At 52.3% G+C, this 17,819-nt stretch overlaps 8 protein-coding genes across 8 annotated transcripts; 3 read left to right on the plus strand and 5 right to left on the minus strand.

Annotated features, from left to right (window-relative positions):
* Positions 1–10: 10 nt before the first annotated feature.
* On the minus strand, positions 11–1,330 carry BDW70DRAFT_163886 (Tm-1-like ATP-binding domain-containing protein; the record flags this gene model as incomplete). Its single annotated transcript, XM_073741382.1, has 1 exon — positions 11–1,330. The coding sequence occupies one exon, from the start codon at positions 1,328–1,330 to the stop codon at positions 11–13; it is 1,320 nt and encodes a 439-aa protein (XP_073591889.1).
* A 234-nt stretch (positions 1,331–1,564) lies between these two features.
* On the plus strand, positions 1,565–2,679 carry BDW70DRAFT_143966 (TIM-barrel enzyme family protein). Its single transcript, XM_073738182.1, has 2 exons — positions 1,565–1,694; positions 1,750–2,679. Exons 1-2 carry the CDS (start codon positions 1,607–1,609, stop codon positions 2,538–2,540), a joined length of 879 nt encoding a protein of 292 aa, XP_073591890.1. The 5' UTR covers positions 1,565–1,606; the 3' UTR covers positions 2,541–2,679.
* Positions 2,680–3,876: 1,197 nt separating this feature from the next.
* BDW70DRAFT_153659 (thioesterase-like superfamily-domain-containing protein) lies at positions 3,877–4,898 on the minus strand (the record flags this gene model as incomplete). Its single annotated transcript, XM_073739687.1, has 2 exons — positions 3,877–4,467; positions 4,641–4,898. The coding sequence occupies 2 exons, from the start codon at positions 4,896–4,898 to the stop codon at positions 3,877–3,879; spliced, it is 849 nt and encodes a 282-aa protein (XP_073591891.1).
* Positions 4,899–5,460: 562 nt separating this feature from the next.
* On the minus strand, positions 5,461–6,981 carry BDW70DRAFT_171738 (major facilitator superfamily domain-containing protein; the record flags this gene model as incomplete). The annotated part of the gene is made up of 1 exon (XM_073743298.1): positions 5,461–6,981. Exon 1 carries the CDS (start codon positions 6,757–6,759, stop codon positions 5,461–5,463), a length of 1,299 nt encoding a protein of 432 aa, XP_073591892.1. The 5' UTR covers positions 6,760–6,981.
* Positions 6,982–8,702: 1,721 nt separating this feature from the next.
* Positions 8,703–11,117, plus strand: BDW70DRAFT_171740 (transketolase family protein; the record flags this gene model as incomplete). Its single annotated transcript, XM_073743299.1, has 4 exons — positions 8,703–8,899; positions 8,962–9,071; positions 9,141–9,623; positions 9,676–11,117. 4 exons carry the CDS (start codon positions 8,703–8,705, stop codon positions 11,115–11,117), a joined length of 2,232 nt encoding a protein of 743 aa, XP_073591893.1.
* A 980-nt stretch (positions 11,118–12,097) lies between these two features.
* BDW70DRAFT_118866 (major facilitator superfamily domain-containing protein) lies at positions 12,098–14,103 on the minus strand. Its single transcript, XM_073734719.1, has 4 exons — positions 13,541–14,103; positions 12,912–13,495; positions 12,777–12,866; positions 12,098–12,707 (listed from the first exon to the last, which is right to left on the minus strand). Exons 1-4 carry the CDS (start codon positions 13,797–13,799, stop codon positions 12,255–12,257), a joined length of 1,386 nt encoding a protein of 461 aa, XP_073591894.1. The 5' UTR covers positions 13,800–14,103; the 3' UTR covers positions 12,098–12,254.
* A 128-nt stretch (positions 14,104–14,231) lies between these two features.
* BDW70DRAFT_153664 (uncharacterized protein) lies at positions 14,232–15,074 on the plus strand (the record flags this gene model as incomplete). Its single annotated transcript, XM_073739688.1, has 1 exon — positions 14,232–15,074. One exon carries the CDS (start codon positions 14,232–14,234, stop codon positions 15,072–15,074), a length of 843 nt encoding a protein of 280 aa, XP_073591895.1.
* Positions 15,075–15,097: 23 nt separating this feature from the next.
* BDW70DRAFT_118859 (Zn(II)2Cys6 transcription factor) lies at positions 15,098–17,242 on the minus strand. Its single transcript, XM_073734718.1, has 3 exons — positions 17,046–17,242; positions 15,313–16,982; positions 15,098–15,257 (listed from the first exon to the last, which is right to left on the minus strand). Exons 1-3 carry the CDS (start codon positions 17,141–17,143, stop codon positions 15,121–15,123), a joined length of 1,905 nt encoding a protein of 634 aa, XP_073591896.1. The 5' UTR covers positions 17,144–17,242; the 3' UTR covers positions 15,098–15,120.
* Positions 17,243–17,819: the final 577 nt, after the last annotated feature.

Here is a 17,819-nt window from a genome sequence, read left to right on the forward strand (position 1 = left end):
ATTTAGACCTTTACCCCTTCTCGCCTGCAGCTGCTACCAATGCCATCAGTCTTTCTGCAATATCAACGGCGAACCCTCTATCATTCACATCCCTCGGATCCTGCACAACCCTGACCTTGCCTTTCAGTCCAGCCATGAGAACATCCGCAAGCGCCCCGTCCGCCTGTCTATCCTCAAAGACGCCTCCAGTCGTAGAAATTTTGCTCACTCCACCCTTAGGAATCCACACCTCCACCAGCCCAGCTTTACCCTCCCGTACACACCCATTCACCTTACCAACGATGAATCTCCCGACGGCCTCGCATTCCTCCCTGGACGTCCTCATGAGTGTCACGCTGGGGTTATGCACAAACAATTTCCTCCCTTGATACTTCGGCGGAACCGTCTCGATCGGCCCGAAATTGACCATATCTGTCGCGCCAACAGAGATGATAGTCGGGATATCCTTCTTCAGACTCGTTTCGAGTCTGCGGGGATCGCACGCCATTTCCCCTCCCGCGATGAGATCGCAGATCTCCGTCGTCGTCAGGTCGAGAATCGCGTCGAGGTGCCCTTCCTCCACCAGCCGCTCCATGGCTTTCCCTCCATGTCCAGTCGCGTGGAAGACGTAGACTTCGACAGCGTAGTTGGTTTCGAGGTGCGACCGGATCGCGTCGACACAGGGCGTCGTCACGCCGAACATAGTGATTCCCACGCGGAGTCTGCTCTTTTCTGCATGGGTTGGGGAAGCGGATTTGCGCGCCTCAAGACGCGCCTTGTATGCGCTCGCCATCCCGACCATCGCCCCCGCCGAGTTTCCCAGGATATCCCTCAACAGTTGATTCGACCCGGCAATATCGACGACACTGTACATGAGCGTGAGGTCCATCTCGCCAACAACAGGGCCCGTGTTTCCTGAGGCCACGGTGGAGACGATCAGTTTGGGCAGACCGATCTTTGCGGCGTTTCTCATGACGGCCGAGATGAGACTCGTGCCGCCGCTGCCGCCTACGCCGATAATCCCATGGACATCCTGTGTCTGTAAGAGTTCTGACACACATTTCGTGGCACAGTCCGTGATGACAGAGATTGCCTCGCCCCGGGGGATGGCGAAGAGGTCCTTGCCTGGGCTTGGGGAGTCGGCATCGGAGGCATACGGGTATTTTGTTATCAGGTCTGTATGGGAGACTGTGATGGCCGGGTTAGAGTCAATTTCGCCGCGGACGCCGCAGTCGATGAGAGTGACCGAGAGAGGCGTGTTGAGGCGGCTTGCTGCTTGGTGGAGCTGGGAGTGGAGGTAGAGCACCTCGGAGCGTTTTGTGTCGAGGGTTCCCAGGAGGATGAGGTGCATCTTGGTCTCGGCTGGGCGTGTTAACTCTTGAGTGACCCTATATGTGTTTACAAATTTAGATCCAGATCTAGATTCAGATTTAGATTGTCTGGATGGAGCTCGCTTTTCTCGATTTGATCCATTTGAGGAGGCTGTAAGCTGACGGTCATGTGAAGCGGGGAAGCTCCAGCACGATGACTTCATTTTTTCAGTGTTCGTTTAGGGACAACATTCCGTCTCAGCATCTCACCGACTTCTCATTTTCCCATCCTCTTCTAGTTTACAGTGAGCAATAAAATGGCACCACCAACCTCCCGACCTGAGATTCTGTCGCGCCTCCGCGCCCAGATCCAAGCGGGCAAGCCTATCGTCGGCGCTGGAGCCGGTTTGGAACCCCGCACTCCCGCTCACGGCATCGCACACAGAGCTGACCAGCACAGGAATTGGCCTCTCGGCTAAATCGGTCGAGGCGGGCGGCGGCGATCTGATCATCATCTACAACAGCGGGCGGTTCCGGATGGCCGGCCACGGGAGTCTCGCGGGGCTAATGCCATACAGCAACGCTAACGAAGTGGTGGTCGAAATGGCGTCTGAAGTGCTGCCCGTTGTGAAACACACGCCCGTCATCGCGGGCGTGTGCGGGACCGACCCATTTAAGGACATCCCTCGCTTTCTCTCCCAGCTGAAGGGGATGGGGTTTGCCGGGGTGCAGAATTTCCCGACAGTAGGCCTGATCGATGGGCAGTTTCGGGCCAACCTGGAGGAGACAGGGATGGGGTATGACAAGGAGGTGGAGATGGTGAGGGCCGCAAGCGAACTGGGCCTCTTGACCACCCCGTATGTGTTTAATGTGGGCGAGGCGGAAGCGATGGCGAAGGCCGGGGCGGATATTCTGGTTGCCCATATGGGACTTACAACCTCGGGCACGATTGGCGCTAAAACGGGCAAGACGCTGGAGCAGTGTGTGGATGAGATCCAAGCGATTCGAGACGCGGCGGTGAAAATCAATCCGGATGTGATCCTGCTGTGCCATGGGGGGCCGATCGCGAGGCCGGAGGATGCGAGGTTTATTCTTGAACGAGTGGCTGGCTTGCATGGGTTCTATGGGGCCAGTTCGATGGAGAGGTTACCTGTTGAGGTTGCCATCAAGGATACAACGGCGGAGTTTAAGAAGATTGCGTTAAGGCAGTCAAACAAAAGGCTATATACCGGGACAACAGAGGTTCATTAGCTAGGCATATGCAAGAGTGAAATGGCTATAACAATCTTATAGCCCGTCTGGTTTGAAAAGAGGCATCCTGCAGGCGCCTCATATCTACCCATTGAATCCCATCAGGATTCCTGTAGCCTCAAAATAGCTCAGAATAAATTGTCATAATCGACGTTCCGACCTGGAAGGTTCTCCTTGAATCTGCCTGCATATCAACTTGCACAGCGGGATGCACCTTAGGCAACCTGAAACCATAAGTGCGGAATAACGGCAGTACTGACAGACAGATTTAGATGCAGTAATGGGAAATGAACTTTTGTCAACAAGCCTGTTTTCGATTACCGATCTTGAGCGTCTGAGCTCCATGACCGGCGTAGTATGCCAGTGTCTACGAGAAATAACCTTTTTTTTCTCCCATAGCCGGCCCTTCTGTATGTATAGTAAGCAGAAATATCCGTATTTCCAGAGCATGATGATATTTGTTTACCGTAAACATTGAAATGAAGTTGTCCCTGCAGAAGTTTATATGTAAATGTCAATAATGATACCGAGGCTAAACTTGATGGTTTGTGTCCTGGATGCCTTGATTATAGAAAAGTCGTGTGATATTTTGCTGAGATATACAAAGTCAACTTCATTATGTAGGATCTGAGGGATCAACAAGTTAGACAGCTATTTTGTGTGCAGTTCATCAAATTGCTTCCGTTATTCGATAAAAAACGAACTTGTTATCAGCAGGCATAGTCTGAGGATAATCGGCAGAGCCGCGAACAAATCTGCCGCGGATGCTACCAGGTGATAAAGGTACTCGCAATTGGTTCTATGACATCTATAAAATAGCATGAAGAGAATAACGGGTTTTGATAGCCGCTGCAAAATATGCCAAGGCATATTCGCATGTCTCTGAAATACCCTGCGCTTCGGCTCCTGGACCGTCTTGGATACAGGTTTATTGTAGCATGACTGTGACATGCATCGTAAATCTTACGCCCAAAAATTATGCCAGGCGTTTCTCTATCTCGTAACTATATTCGAAACTTTCCATGGTTTTTGTCAGCTGGAGATTATCAAAGCTCGCCGTTATCTACGTACTTTCTGTTCAACAGGGAAAGCTTTAGGCAGTATGACTATCTCCTCTCATATATCCTCCGGACGTAGCCCTGAGGTTTGACACCCAATCCGACCGGTAGATCATAAGGCACAGGTCTCCAATGTATTCTATCAATAATATAATCTATCAAATTCTCAACACCACAGGTGCATCTCTTCTAGGAACAGCCACAGCGTATAACATGCAACTGCACCTGTTCGGTCAAGAGCCCTGTCTGGCAATAAATATACACGTACAGTAATCCTATCACACATCTTGCATCTCTAGCATTGCTTTACCCCCTCTCTTCATCACCTTCGGCCTCAAGATTGACTGCTGCGACATGCTCGCGACTAGCCTCCCACGCTCATTCCAAACCCTGCCCTCCGTATACGACCTCCCCTCACCCCCCACGATGGTCTTAATCTCCCTCAACAACCAATCACACAAATCAAACTCGTCGCAGAAGAACCTAATCGCAAAATCCAGCGTCGCACAAGCTGCGGCATCATCAAAGAACATCCCGCTATGTGCTAGCGGCGTGAACGTCAGATACGCGTCAAGCATCCACGCCAGCGCGGCGTAGTGGTCTGACCTGGTGGACAAGGGGGCGCGACAGCGGAACCAGTCTGCGGACGTTTTTGCCGTCAGGGGAAGAAGGGCTTGGTGAGGCGGTTGGGGCTGTTCTTTTGCCATGCCGTGGAGATTATGCGCAGATATTCCCTCGAGTGCTTGTGGGGCCTCGAAGAAGCGAGCAATTAGTCCGAAAAGGGTGTTGTAGAGCGATAAGGATTCGTTTGATATGGTGCCCTGCTCAACCTTCTTCTGCCCAATTTCCTGGGGCGTGAGACATGATTTCTGGCTTCGAGTAGATATGATCTCGGAGGGGAGTAGTATTCAAGAAGAGAATCCTTCTCTTTCTTGTGAAAATCCGCAAGCATAATGACACATAGTCTAGTGTTGGCATTCTGGACCTGCGAGATTTCAACCTGCCTCGTCGCGAATGTACGTGTATCCCGGAGCCGACGCACAGAGCAGGTGATCTTGCTGTCTGTCAACACTGGCGCAAGGAAACTCCCTGTTACACTGTAGAGATTGTACCCAACTGGTGCGGCCCGGCATGCTGCCTGTACTCCAACACCGAGAGCGCAACCGCCGTAAGAGTAGGAGGCGGTGTTGCCTTGCCGCTCTGGTTTGAAACGCGCTTGGAATGTCTCGGGGACGACAGTTTCTACTGAGATGTGTTCGGCCAGGGTGCGCGCGACATCAAGGGGTAGATTCGAGGACATTGCATCGATAGCTGGTATCGCAACGGTTATTCGGGGTTCAAGGACTATAATATAGTTTGCAGCAAGAGGAGAGCCGAGATCGGCGATGATCAGCCAAGCTCTGTTGATGACAGATCAGGTACCTAGCGAAGCCTCGGTCCAGGCTCCTGTCAGCAAGGGAAAGGGCGTTACACCAGAACCCTAAGTCCAGCAATGACTATATGCTTGATACTTTCCCGCATTCGTCTATGACCATGCTTGGTGCATTCTGCGGCGCGCATAAAGCTGTTGTTACTTTCTTATGATTACATTGACAGCGGATAGGTAGACTACGAACAACCACTGCTCCATTACGATAGATCTATCAGAGCAACGCGTTGATGACCGTCGTTCGAGATCTTAGATGTGAACCCGCCCCAGGCAGAAGTAGGTTAATGATAGAAGCAATATTGTGGTATTTGCTTTTTGGAGCCCAAACTGAACCAAAAACTCAAACCAGTTGCTAATTTCGAGTTATGCTCTATCAGAACCTTCAGTAACGGCAATCGCCCCTATTACCACCCCTCACTGCATAGCAAACCAGCTATACCACCACCCTTAACTTCCACCCCGTCTTCGCCACTCTTGCTGCCAGCGCTGACAAAGCTCCCAGCACAATACAAGTCCCCGAAAACACTTGCGCCCCCGTATACTCTCCATGCATCGCCTGAATCAGCGCTCCGTCAATCACCGGCCCGGTCAGGGTCGCGATGCCCACAAAGCTAAGAACCATGCCAATTCTTGTCCCTGTTTTCCGCACATCGGTTACCATTGTCGTCGCCGTCGCCGGGAAAAGAGACTGTGCTGCGCCGCCGGCTAGACCGTAAATCACTGTGTAGACGTACAGACCGGCAACAGTATGCACGGCCATCCACGCATAGACAACAACGGCAGCAATAAAGCTCAGCGGAATCAGAATGTTGAGTTTCCCTGTGACTCTGTCGGCGAGGAGCGTTGGGAGGATGCGGCCGAGCACGCCTACGCCGTTGAGGATGAGTATGAAGTTCTGCGTATCGCGTACGCCGAGCCGGTCTCTCGCAAATGTCCCCATGTAGAAAAAGGAAAAGTAGAGACCCCAGAAGTTGAGGAACATACTGAGCGCGAAGAAGACAAACGGCTTCTCTTTGAACGCAGCGCTGTCGAGGAACGGGCCGGAGGGTCGAGGGGGGAGGCGAGGGTGGAAGAATAGTAAGCCGGGAATCTGGGTTACCAACATCAGGAAAGCGGCAATTCGTACTGTCCAGCCGAAGCTGAGGCCGTGGATATCAAGCAACTGGTGAATTAGGACGGGGTATATCATCCCGCCTGTTGCTGCGCCTGCTGCGGCGATCCCTACTGCGAGACTGCGGTTTCTGGAGAAGTATGATGACGTGACAGCCAGTCCGGGCCCGAAAGTGAGACCGTTGCCGACTCCCATACAGACGCCCTGAGCGAGGAAGATCTGCCAGTAGTCCTTGCACAATGATAGCATGAAGAACCCGAAAACTTGGAAGAACGCACCGGCCATGTACACGAGCCTGAAGTACCCTGCGTCTGTAGCGCGGCCGGCGAAGACACCAAGAAAGAAGAGGAGCGATATCTGGATACTTCCGATCCATGAGATTGTGAAACTGGATTCTGGAAGGGTTTTTGTGTACAGTTGGTTGAAGATGGAAAAGCCGTTGCTTACGCCCCAGGTGTTGAGGAAGACGAGGTGCATACACAGGATCTGTAGCCATGCCCTGAGGCCGCGGTCTGGGGGTGGAGGCACAGACTGTTCGGAGACTGGGCTGTTTGTTGGGGTGCTCTGATCTATGCAGGATGAGGAAGATCCTCCTTCGAGGTCCTTTTCAGCGCTGTTCATGTTCGGCCAAGGAGACTGTAATTGGAGTGGGCTGCACTGAGTTGAGTCCCAATGTCTTTAAATCAGAGATACGACTTAGTTATACCAGCTGAGAATTGATTATGAATCTGGCCTCGGCCGTATTCGGCGTGCACGAACTAGTGTACGGGCGAGTTCCTGATTATTCTATCATATACCGCCATCCTTTGGACCGCCAGACCGAACGCCCAAACAACAGGTGCTAATATGCCCTAGTTTCAGGAGACTCAGTACTATGTAGGTGCACCATCTTAGAGATTGACTACTTACCTGATACATCAGTTGATACAGCATGGCCCTGAGCGCTTCTTAGTGCCGTAAGTGGTGACAGGCACGAGCGCCTTTCTTGTTAATCGTTAGCCGCGTCCTTCAAGTTACTTACTACATGCATCCGCCTTGAATAATCGGAATATTTGAGCTCTTGTGGTAAATCTAGACGTAAATAATTGCAAAAATCCTTTTCAAGGCGTACTGCTGTGAGCCTTAAAACACGTGCGACGCTGAGAAAGCGGCTTGATTACCAATCAAAGGCATTCGCATGGATGCAAGCGCAACGGGCTTAATATCTATTTCTAGAATGTAGGACTTTCTCTTTAAAAAGAAGAAAATGTCCAGTCAGACCAGGTTTTCCAGTAGTATAATAGAGACGAGATGGAAGGGGAGCGGCCCTAGCCAAAGTCGCTCTTTTCGAATGCTGTCGAATCCGAGGTCCTACAGGCTGATACTTCCAACCCTCGTCCGACCACGGTTCTTGTTATGCTTTTCTCGCGTCCTAATGGTCTCAGATATTTCGAAATGCCTTTGATACCTATAGTGCGTTGAGGTTCGGGAAGGAGGGAAAGGATAACTGTGTTTGCTTGCTTGCGAAGTTCTTTTTGTGCCAGTTTGATTAAAGACAGTAGCCCCAGAAACAGCCTATCTCGCGCTTTTATTCGCAGTCCCCTAACAAATAGCGCGGGAGTAGCCAGAAAACAAGAAGCAGGAGTACATTGAAGATATTGGCATTGGTCAGTGCACGTTCTTTGCTCTGCAGGCGCGGGTGTAAATTCTTTAGTGGATACCCAGGTTATATATGTGTAGTGGCCTTGCTCGCTTAGTCTTGTCAAGCGTGGTAGGGTCAAATGCCCTTGCACCCTCTTTGGTTTGGCAAATTCCTCTGACTTCGGTAGGAATATTGTGGACAACGGGTGAGAAGATACTACACTTTGACCGTGCGTTGGTTTGCTCGCCTCCCGTCCAGCTTGAGTCGGACTGCAATAGGTTCTGACCAAGAGACAGAGAATAACTTACACAGCGTAATAAAAAGGCAAGGCACTAAGGCATTATCTGTAACGTGCGGTACTTATCGTTTTCTAAGCTTCGTGATCAATTTCAAGACGTTGGTCAATCCAAGGGAAGCAAAATCTCTCAAATCGGCTTCATTCCATGGGCCGCACTGCTGAGCATTTTTCCCCTTTTTTTGGGAATTCGGCTTCAGCCTGTTTCACTGATGTTCACTTTTGGCTCGTTTCATAACGGCCATAGAAGCTGCTGAAGTACCCCTCAGCGGTCAACCCGTCACCCTGGGGCGCATTTTGGTCTGTGCAGTCCATCTCCAGGTTTCGGCTATCCGAACTCACCTTGAATTTCCTGGTCCAGGGACGCAGGGTCCACATGGACGTGGGGAAATGCCGAAGTTGCAATTTGTGTACTGGTGGTGGACTCGCTTCGAGGCCACTTCTCCTCGCATCGAGGGACAGCACCAAAAAAAAGGGCAGTTTACTGTCCATACTCGCCACTGTACTCACTCGTCTCGATCCCAAACATTATCGCATTTGAGCAAGCCATCATCTGGCTCGCGATATAGATGGGATGTGCATGGGGTATAAGGGCGGGCAGTGGCCTCGACTTGTTCTCAGTTCAATCAATCTCATCTCACATACACTATGGCTCCTGGATTAGAACTCCTCCCCAAGACCACGGCCTTGCCGACAAAGGCTGCCAATGCCATCAACAATGCCGTCTATGGCAGCAAAGACTCTGATGTGAAGTTTGAGAGTGCTGAGAAGCACCAGCGGGTGTTGAATGTCTTCAGAGCTTTTATTGCCGACCTGGTTCAGCAATATGGTGACGGACACCCTGGGTACGCTTCCTACTCAGTCCAATGTTGTGGTCCGGCAAAGCATAGCTAACTCGCTCTTATAGAGCGCCCATGGGCATGGCGGCCATCGGAATTGCGCTGTGGAAATACGTCATGAAATACTCGCCCACGAATTGCAACTACTTTAACCGCGATCGCTTTGTTCTCTCGAATGGTTTGTGTTCCTCCAGAGATAGAGGGGAAAGAGAAAAAAAAGAATAGAAAGACTAAGAACTCATCGCAGGCCACGCCTGCCTCTGGCAGTACCTCTTCATGCACCTTGTCGGCGTCAAGAGCATGACTCTTGAGCAGCTGAAATCCTACCACTCCACAGACCCCGGTTCCCTATGTCCTGGCCATCCAGAGATCGAGAACGAAGGCGTCGAGGTAACGACCGGCCCGCTGGGTCAGGGTGTCGCGAACGCAGTCGGACTCGCCATGGCGACCAAGAACCTCGCCGCAACGTACAACAAGCCTGGCCATGAAGTCGTGAGTAACATGACCTGGTGTATAGTTGGCGACGCCTGTCTGCAGGAGGGCGTCGGTCTTGAAGCTCTTTCTCTGGCTGGGCACTGGCGGCTCAACAACCTCTGTGTTATCTTTGACAACAATAATGTGACCTGCGATGGAACGGCAGATGTTGCCAATACGGAAGATATCAACACGAAGATGCACGCGACAGGCTTCGAGGTGATTGACGTGTACGATGGGGATTCGGACGTTGTTGGTATGCTTCATCCCTGTCTTCTCAAGTGACCATCGCTAACGAAAGACTGTAGCCATCACCAACGCGCTCCTCGCTGCTCGCTCCTCCACCAAGCCAACATTCATCAACATTCGTACCACCATCGGCGTGGGCTCCAAGCAAGCCGGCACGGCCGATGCGCATGGTGCCGCCCTGGGTGTCGACGAAGTCGCCAAAATCAAGCGCGCCTTCGGCCTGAACCCTGAAGAACACTTCCACATCCCCCAAGACGTTTACGACTTCTTTAGCGATTTGCCGTCGCGCGGGAAGACCCATGAGGCAGAATGGCACGCGGCTGTTGCCGCATACCGCGAAGCTGAGCCCGTGCTCGCCTCTGAATTTGACCTTCGCGTCGCAGGCAAGATGCCAGCAGACTGGACAAAGTGTATCCCCGCAAAGGAAGATCTGCCGACCAACCCGACGGCCTCTCGCAAGTCTGCCTTCGTGGTGACAGACAAGCTCGGCCAGAACGTCAAGAACTTCCTCGTCGGCACGGCGGATCTTACCCCGTCTGTCAACGTGGCCTACAAGAACAAAGTCGACTTCCAGTCCCCTGACCTCAGGACCGCGTGCGGTATGAGCGGAAATTATGCTGGCAGGTACATCCACTACGGGATCCGCGAGCACGCCATGTGCGCGATCTCCAACGGTCTGGCGGCGTTCAACAAGGGCACCTTCATCCCGATCACAAGCACCTACCTCGTTTTCCACCTGTACGCTGCTGCTGCTGTACGCATGGCCGCTCTACAGGGGCTGCACCAGATCCACATTGCCACTCACGACAGCATCGGCGTTGGAGAGAACGGACCAACGCATCAGCCCATCGCCGTGGCAGCACTCTATCGTGCAATGCCAAACATCCTTTTTATTCGGCCCTGCGATGCAGAGGAGACGGTTGGCGCGTATATCGCGGCAATCCAGCACGACACAACCCCCTCCGTCCTGGCACTGTCTCGCCAGAACCTTACGCAGTACCCGGCTCACTCGTCTCGCGAAGGCGTGCAGAAGGGCGCCTACGTCTTTGCCGAGGAAGAGAACTTTGACGTCACTCTCCTCAGCGTGGGCTCTGAAATGGCTTATACCATGGCAGCGCGCGAGATCCTTGCGGCTGAGCACGGTATCAGAGCGCGTGTCGTTTCCTTCCCTTGCGCACGGCTCTTCGAACTTCAGTCCCGCGAGTACAAGCACTCCGTCTTAAAACCACGCGCGGGCAAACCCGCTGTCGCGATCGAGGCGTACCCTTCTGTTGGCTGGGAGCGGTATGCCGATGCGGCGATTGCGCAGAACCAGTTCGGGAAGAGTCTGCCGTGTAAGGAGGTGTATGAGCACTTTGGATTTAGTGGGAGAAGCATCGCAGATAAGGTGAAAGGGCTAGTGGACGAGGTGGGACGCGATGGGGTTGAGGTGCTTAGAGGTGACTTTCGGGATCTGAATGGGGGTCCCAGTGTGGGTGTGGAGCATCCAAATGTGCATTAGAAGTCTCCAAGATTGGGTACTTGGTATACAAGAATAGATGGGAGTTATGTGCTATGTACTTGATGAGTATTATGTCCGATATCAGCTTTCTCGATCAATCCAGTTTAAGTGCCTGAATAGTCTACTCCAATCTTCCATAGCATAACTAGAATCATAATAACCCTAAAATGCGAGCTACGGGTCGTCTCCGTCAGTACGTCGTCACACAGAACTGGAACTGTAAGCTATCATTTGCACCTCATCTCATACTTGATTATCAAATCAAAGGCTATCGTGAACTGTAACTTCATTCAACCTTATTTGCAGCTGGCATGGTATCGTGGCCATTGCGGATGTTTGCCTCCGTGTACTCCAGAAGTTTCCTACGCTATAGCAGGACCACGACACTGACTGAGTAGACCAGACCTGTCTACAGTGGGGCAAATCCATAGATACGGGTTCAGAATGAGTATTAGTCGTCATGCGTGGCATATACTGAGCAAAGCTCCTTGTTCAAGACATAGGGGAAACCATCCATAGCACAGATGTAGAGGCCTGGTACAATCAACCACATAATATTCGATATTCCTTTGAGATCGACCAGCCCTATGTTAAAAGTTCTCGAGTACGGCAGGAATTGAAGCAGTCGGGAGCACTTGTACTTTGAATACTGCCGCGCGGGCCTCAACAGATCCATTCTTTTCTAGAGTGATGTGCCCAACTTACGAGAGTAAGATGCTTATGAAGACTACAGGCGACTAGGCCAGGGTATCCTTTGCAATTATAATCCACAACACGCGCTATCCAGCGTAACACATCACAGCTCAAAAAAATGACTCGAAGCAAATAGAGGTATCGCATTTTTTACTCCAATTGTAGAGCAGCTACTACGACTTATTCGCGGTTTAGATAGACTGAGACTTTGCCTGGCCTAGTCTACCTAGGACCTATCTAGGACCAAAGTGGAAACGACGCTATCGAACAGGATAGTCAGAAATAGCAACACAGTTTCAGATACTCAGTTATAGTCTTTCGTATCTAAAATCGTTAATAGAAATTCGTGTTTTGCGACGCAGTGCAAGACTTCGTTACTTAGATACAGATATCCTATTTTCAAAGCCCCATTCATCCAAGACATCCAGTCATTCATTCATATGATCAAGCAGAAGTCCTCACCTCTAGCCTTCTCACAAAAACAAACATAAGAACATACGTAGCAACACCAACGCCCAACATTCCAGAGATAACTCCAAAGCCCATGAGATATTTTGGCTCGTCATCAGAAGGGAAGAGATAAGCGCCGTAGATTTGCGCCAGATTGCCCAGCGCGTTCATGAGGGCCAGCGACTGTGCGCGCACCTCGGGATCCATGGAGCCGAATGACGAGGAGGCAAAACTTAGCGAGGTCGCGTTGGACACCCATAGTCCTGCAGCCATGATGACGAGGAGGGCATACCGCGCTGTGAAATCGTAGACGGCGCAGACGATGATGGAGGTCACCATAGAGACGGTTAGCCAGCCGGCGATGATGAGGCCACGGTATGTCGGGAGTTTGTCGCTAAAGACACTCGTGATCATTGTGCAGACAAAGGCAACAGCGTAAATTGGGACCTATTGTGGTTAGGATGTGGTTTGTGGTTTACTTGGCTGGGCGCTTTTTGTCATTATTGAGTCACTCACAGTCATGTATTGCGCCATCCGGCCAGTGTACCCGAGGCCAGAGACTAGGGTCGGGTAGAAGTAGGTTAGGGTTGAGGAGCCAACGATGACCTAAGGAAGTCAGATTACTGCAGACGAAAGGCTAGGAGAACTCACCATATAGCCGATGGTAAATCCCCACGTCCTCCTGTCTTTGCAGGCCATCCAAAACCCCTGTAGCTTTCCGATACGCTCATCAGCGCTTCTGGCAATGGCGCCTTCCTGCAGCCGGGCAACAGCAATGGCTTTTTCCCGCTCCGTCAGCCTTTTCGAGGTTCCTGGGTAATCGAGAAGCAGAAATGTCGAAATGATCGCCCACCCTGCGGTAGCTGCGCCCTCGACGATGAACAGCCACCGCCAACCACGAATGCCGTGGACACCCTCGAGACCGTCAGTGATCCCCCCTGCGATGAGCCCGCCAAATGCTCCGGAGAGAATAGCCGCCGACATGAAGACGGCAAAGCGCCTGGACTGTTCCTTCCGTTTGTACCAGGAGGAAATGATCAATAGAATACCAGGGGCGAAGCCGGCCTCCACTATACCGATAAAGACCCGGAGAACGATAAGATGATGGTAGTGCTGGACGACCGACATGACGCATGTCAGAATGCCCCAGAGGCACATTATTGCTGGGAGATAGAGGGACGGTCGAGATCGGACGAGGATCATATTGGAAGGCGGCTCGAAGACGACATAGCCAACTGCTTCTTGTTAGTTGCTGCCTGTCGGGTAGGCAAGAGACTTACTGAAGAAAACAACGAGGACGATGCTATACTGAGAAGACGTGAGGCCCAGATCATCAGACATGCCTGCAACTTTGGCATTTCCAATATTGGTCCTGTCCATGTACGAGAGCAAGTACATGATCCAGATGTTCGGCAACAAGAAGAGGTCGATCTTGCGGACGAGCTTCTTCTCCTCCTCTTCCGTCCAGAAGATCTCTTGACTGGCCTCAATGTGATTAGACTCGCCATTCTGATACTCGTCAAGATCCTTGGCATCCATCTTGAAAATGATATTTTGGGAAATTGTCTGAGATAGGTGTGATTTTGTTGTAGCACGGCATCAACGAGACATATAACTGAACCTTTAGGTATATCCCCATGGGGTTACCCCGCGAGTTTTGAGTGCAGTGCAAGCCTATCAGTGCGCGAAGCGAGGAGATAAACCCGTAGATCTCCACTCACGACCGGGCCTCGATGCGAGGCCATCTCATATCCATGGGATGCGGTGGATCCGTGCTCGCCTCGAAGGCGCGCACTCGACATCGTGTCTATTCCGACTGGGGAAGACGCGGTAGTCCTGGCGCCCTCGATGCGTGCTCCGGCCCTTAAAACGCTGCATCGCGGATTAGGATATAAGGCACTCGAAGAGACCACAACCCAGGGGAAGAACAATTCAACCATCAGTTCTATCATTCGCAAACGGATCTTCAATATGCCTCAAGAAAACGGAACAAACAACGGCACGCCGGCCTTCCTCAGCACTCAGCCCGGCCCAGACCATGACTGGCGAATCACCCTGAAGGATAAGGTTATTGTCATCACCGGCGCAAACAGGGGCATCGGTCTGGCCATCGCCGAGGTCTGTCTGGCCAACGAGGCCGCAGCCGTCTACAGCCTAGACCTTTTCGAGCCTGGCGAGGAATTCACCGCTGTGCAAAAAAAGTCAGCCGATCCGAGTCGCCTCCGATACATCCGCTGCGACGTCACATCCGAGGAAAGCATCAGCTCGGCAATCGACGCTGTGGTGTCTGCCAGCGGCGCCGTCCACGGCTTCGTTGCCAATGCTGGAATGACCAAGCACCAGCCAGCGCTGGACTTTACCCGGGCCGAAATCGACAAGTTGTTCAACCTGAACGTGTTTGGCGCGTACTTCTGTGCAACGACGGTTGCGCGCAAATTCATTGAGCTTGGGATCAAGGGCTCTATTGTATTTACTGCTTCCATGACGAGTTATCGACCCAACCGTGCAGCTCCGAGCGCACCCTATGGCGCTACGAAGGGTGCTGTGCGGAATATGACACATACGCTGGCCATGGAGTGGGCGCACCATGGTATCCGCGTGAACTCAATATCACCCGGTTTTATCAAGACCCAGATGACTTATTTTGTCGACCAGGCGCCGGACTGGAATCTCAAGATGCAATATTACGGTGGTATGCCAAGATTAGCCGATCCAAAGGAGCTAGGAGGGGCTTATGTGTACTTGCTGTCGGACGGAGCGTCGTACACAACGGGGATTGACATTCCGATTGCTGGCATTGTCGGAGCGTGGTAGTTTAGAAGAGATATAATAGAATGAATGAATCTTTGCACACTTATTGCTATCCTGATGCCTCTTGCCATACCCGTTTGAGTTCCGCAACAAGGCTGTTGGCCGGAATCTTGCTGATCCTTAGCATGTTCTCCAGGATACGGAGCAACTCCACCCGCATAGGGGGCGACTGGACAAACTGACCGACTGGTCTCGTCAGAGGACATTACGAGTCAGACCGAATAGGGGGAAGGGTACTCACCACCAAACAAAGCTTGCACGTTCACAAAAGCTATTGCTGATTCATGTTCCTGGCACGCATTGGCAATCCCGCAGACCATTTGCACGCTTTCACTAAGCTGCTTCTGGCGTGCGACGTAGGCATTTAATCCCCCCATTGTGGGCTGATTGAGCAGCACGACGGCTTTGGCAAAATGGTACATTTGCATCGCGCCTGCGTGGTTGGGCGGGTGGATCCAGACAGGCAGGAAAAACGACGTACTGGGCTCTTGCATTCCAGTTCTATCACCAGCCCAGCTTGTCGAGTCGGCCGGGCTTGTTGAAGGCATCATGCTCGATGCTCGGACGTTCCCACTCGCGGAATCCATGGCAGCGACCGCGACCGGCTGGTATGAGGCGGGGAGGACACGGTGCCAGTCTTCGAGCGCACTGAGCAGTCGGTCGCCCTGCTCAATCCTGGCTCGTGGATCCTGATCCTGGTTTGGCGCTTTCCCCGAGGCGGCATATTCTACGCACTTGGCACAGATGTAGATTATTCTTGTTGCCAGTTCATCCGAGTCAAGCTCTTCGAGCTTCTTCTTCGCACGCCATATGGTAAGGGTTGGCCGTCCTGCCCGGAAAGCGGCCCAGAGATCCTGCCGCAGCCATGCCCACCATACAGCCCGCCTCAGTCCATCAGCAGACTCGCCATCATTGTCCTGAGACCGCTGGATCCAGAACGAGCCGCGCAGGTGGCGCTCCCAGTCCCCGCTCGAGGTCGAGGCGCTGTCAGCGTCGGCGTCAAACATTTCGTACGTGCTGATCATAGTGGATGTCGCTAAGAGTTCGCGGGAGTCCGCATAAGAGGGATAGAGCAGTGTCTGCGAAAGATATTGAAGTGTTTCGTAGTAATAGTGTGTAGCCATGTGGGCTGGAGCCGGAGCTGAAGCAGCGTTTGCTACGCCTGCAAGCGAGGCTGGGCTACTCGCATTCACGCCTGCAGTTACATCTTCTCCTTGTGTGCGTGCATAACCAAGAGACATATGTTTCGCACCCACGGCAAGTATCGACTTCAAGAGCCCCGTGTTTCGCAGGCCAAGATGCGGCACGACATTAGTGAAATGCCGAGCGGGATCGAACAAATCTAGGATCGGCCCAACGACTTCAATGTAGTATCGGAAGAAGATGAGGTCGACTGCCGATAGTTCTATTCTATAGTTTGAGTTCCAAGGCTCAGACTGATACTCCAGCACTCCTAGAGGAGGTTCGATACATTCCGGGGCGGGTGACTGTCTACGCGAGAGGGTGATCTCGGGGAAATTCCGGGGCTCCCCTAACCGTTGGATATTGCTGATTGCATCGCGTGCTAGCAGGTCATACCACTCGAATGGGGTGGATATCTCGCCAAGGGTGAAGGGAAGAGTCTGGGCCTCAAGGCTGGTCACCGACAGTCCCTGGTCGCTGAGATTGCCACGGTCCACACCATCATCATGTCCGTTGAGCTGGACCTGGAAGTAAGGAGTAGGCGCTGCGGCTGGAGTGGGTGCTGCTTCAACCCTCGGCTGTTCAACCCTCTTCTGTCCGGTCTCCCCGGAGCCGGCCTGCCCGGGCGTCTGGGGCTGGCGATACCGACAGACGCGGCCCGCCTTGGTGCAGCGGGCGCATGTAGGCTTCCCGTCATCGCATTTGACACGTCTCTCCCTGCAAGTGAGGCTGTATGGGAGTAAGCGAGCTGTCAGCTTGATGCTCGCTTCAAGGGCGCTGAGGGTCACTCACCATCCTGTTGATGTTCTCAGGCCTCGGCCGCGAGATGGCCTGACGCGTGGACGCGCGGTACCTCCGTTTGTCGACTTGCGAGACCGTTTGGCATCCATTGTGGTATTTAAGCGAGGCTAGGTCAGGTTTGTCAGGTTGTTGTCTGGGTTCGCATCGAGGGCCGTAGCGTCTTAAATAGTCCCGGGGCCGACCCCGCTTCCAGACTTTGGCTGGGCCCAGAAAACGGTCCGGGGGTGGATCGCATACCTAAGCTCTGCTGGATGTAAGGCGTGAAAAATGCCATTCTGTTAAGCGAGGTCACAAGGATATTATTTCTTCGCCAATCGATAGCAATAAATATAACATGGTCGATGGTTCACGTAAGATTAAAAGATGCGGAGTTGGAGGAGGTGAGAGGTTGAGTGCCGAGCAAGGATCTGTCGGCTCTGGAGGTGGTTGCTAGCGTCGATTTGGTCATGTGATTGATATATGTAACGAGCGATTGCATTGAAGGTCTTGAAGGTCCTAATCTTCTAACTACAATCTGTATAGGCTATTTATGCCTTTTCAAAGGCTTCAAGAAAGAATGTTCTCGATATCAGTAGATAATTCAGTTAATATATAGATAGTTGCAATCCGCCTATGGCGGTGTGATTGCCTCATATGATTGGACGAGCGAGGTGCTGGATATTGATTAGTAAGAGGAGGTCCTCTCTGGTCGACACACCCCCTCAGCGCCTTGTGAGTCCTCAGTTTCCTTCTTGGGATAGGATGAGGTCTTTCACGTCCACTAGG

Source organism: Aspergillus foveolatus (assembly GCF_047715535.1).
Source record: "Aspergillus foveolatus strain CBS 279.81 unplaced genomic scaffold BDW70scaffold_83, whole genome shotgun sequence".
NCBI classification, from domain to species: domain Eukaryota; kingdom Fungi; phylum Ascomycota; class Eurotiomycetes; order Eurotiales; family Aspergillaceae; genus Aspergillus; species Aspergillus foveolatus.

Coding starts and splice junctions, on each gene's coding strand:
- BDW70DRAFT_143966 (XM_073738182.1), top strand. CDS start 1,607: ATGGCACCACCAACCTCCCGACCTGAGATTCTGTCGCGCCTCCGCGCC. Junction 1,695..1,749: donor TATCGTCGGCGCTGGAGCCG/GTTTGGAACCCC, acceptor TGACCAGCACAG/GAATTGGCCTCTCGGCTAAA.
- BDW70DRAFT_118859 (XM_073734718.1), bottom strand. CDS start 17,143: ATGGATGCCAAACGGTCTCGCAAGTCGACAAACGGAGGTACCGCGCGT. Junction 16,983..17,045: donor CTGAGAACATCAACAGGATG/GTGAGTGACCCT, acceptor ACTCCCATACAG/CCTCACTTGCAGGGAGAGAC. Junction 15,258..15,312: donor CGTGCAAGCTTTGTTTGGTG/GTGAGTACCCTT, acceptor TGACGAGACCAG/TCGGTCAGTTTGTCCAGTCG.
- BDW70DRAFT_118866 (XM_073734719.1), bottom strand. CDS start 13,799: ATGGATGCCAAGGATCTTGACGAGTATCAGAATGGCGAGTCTAATCAC. Junction 13,496..13,540: donor CGTCCTCGTTGTTTTCTTCA/GTAAGTCTCTTG, acceptor AACAAGAAGCAG/TTGGCTATGTCGTCTTCGAG. Junction 12,867..12,911: donor GATTTACCATCGGCTATATG/GTGAGTTCTCCT, acceptor TGACTTCCTTAG/GTCATCGTTGGCTCCTCAAC.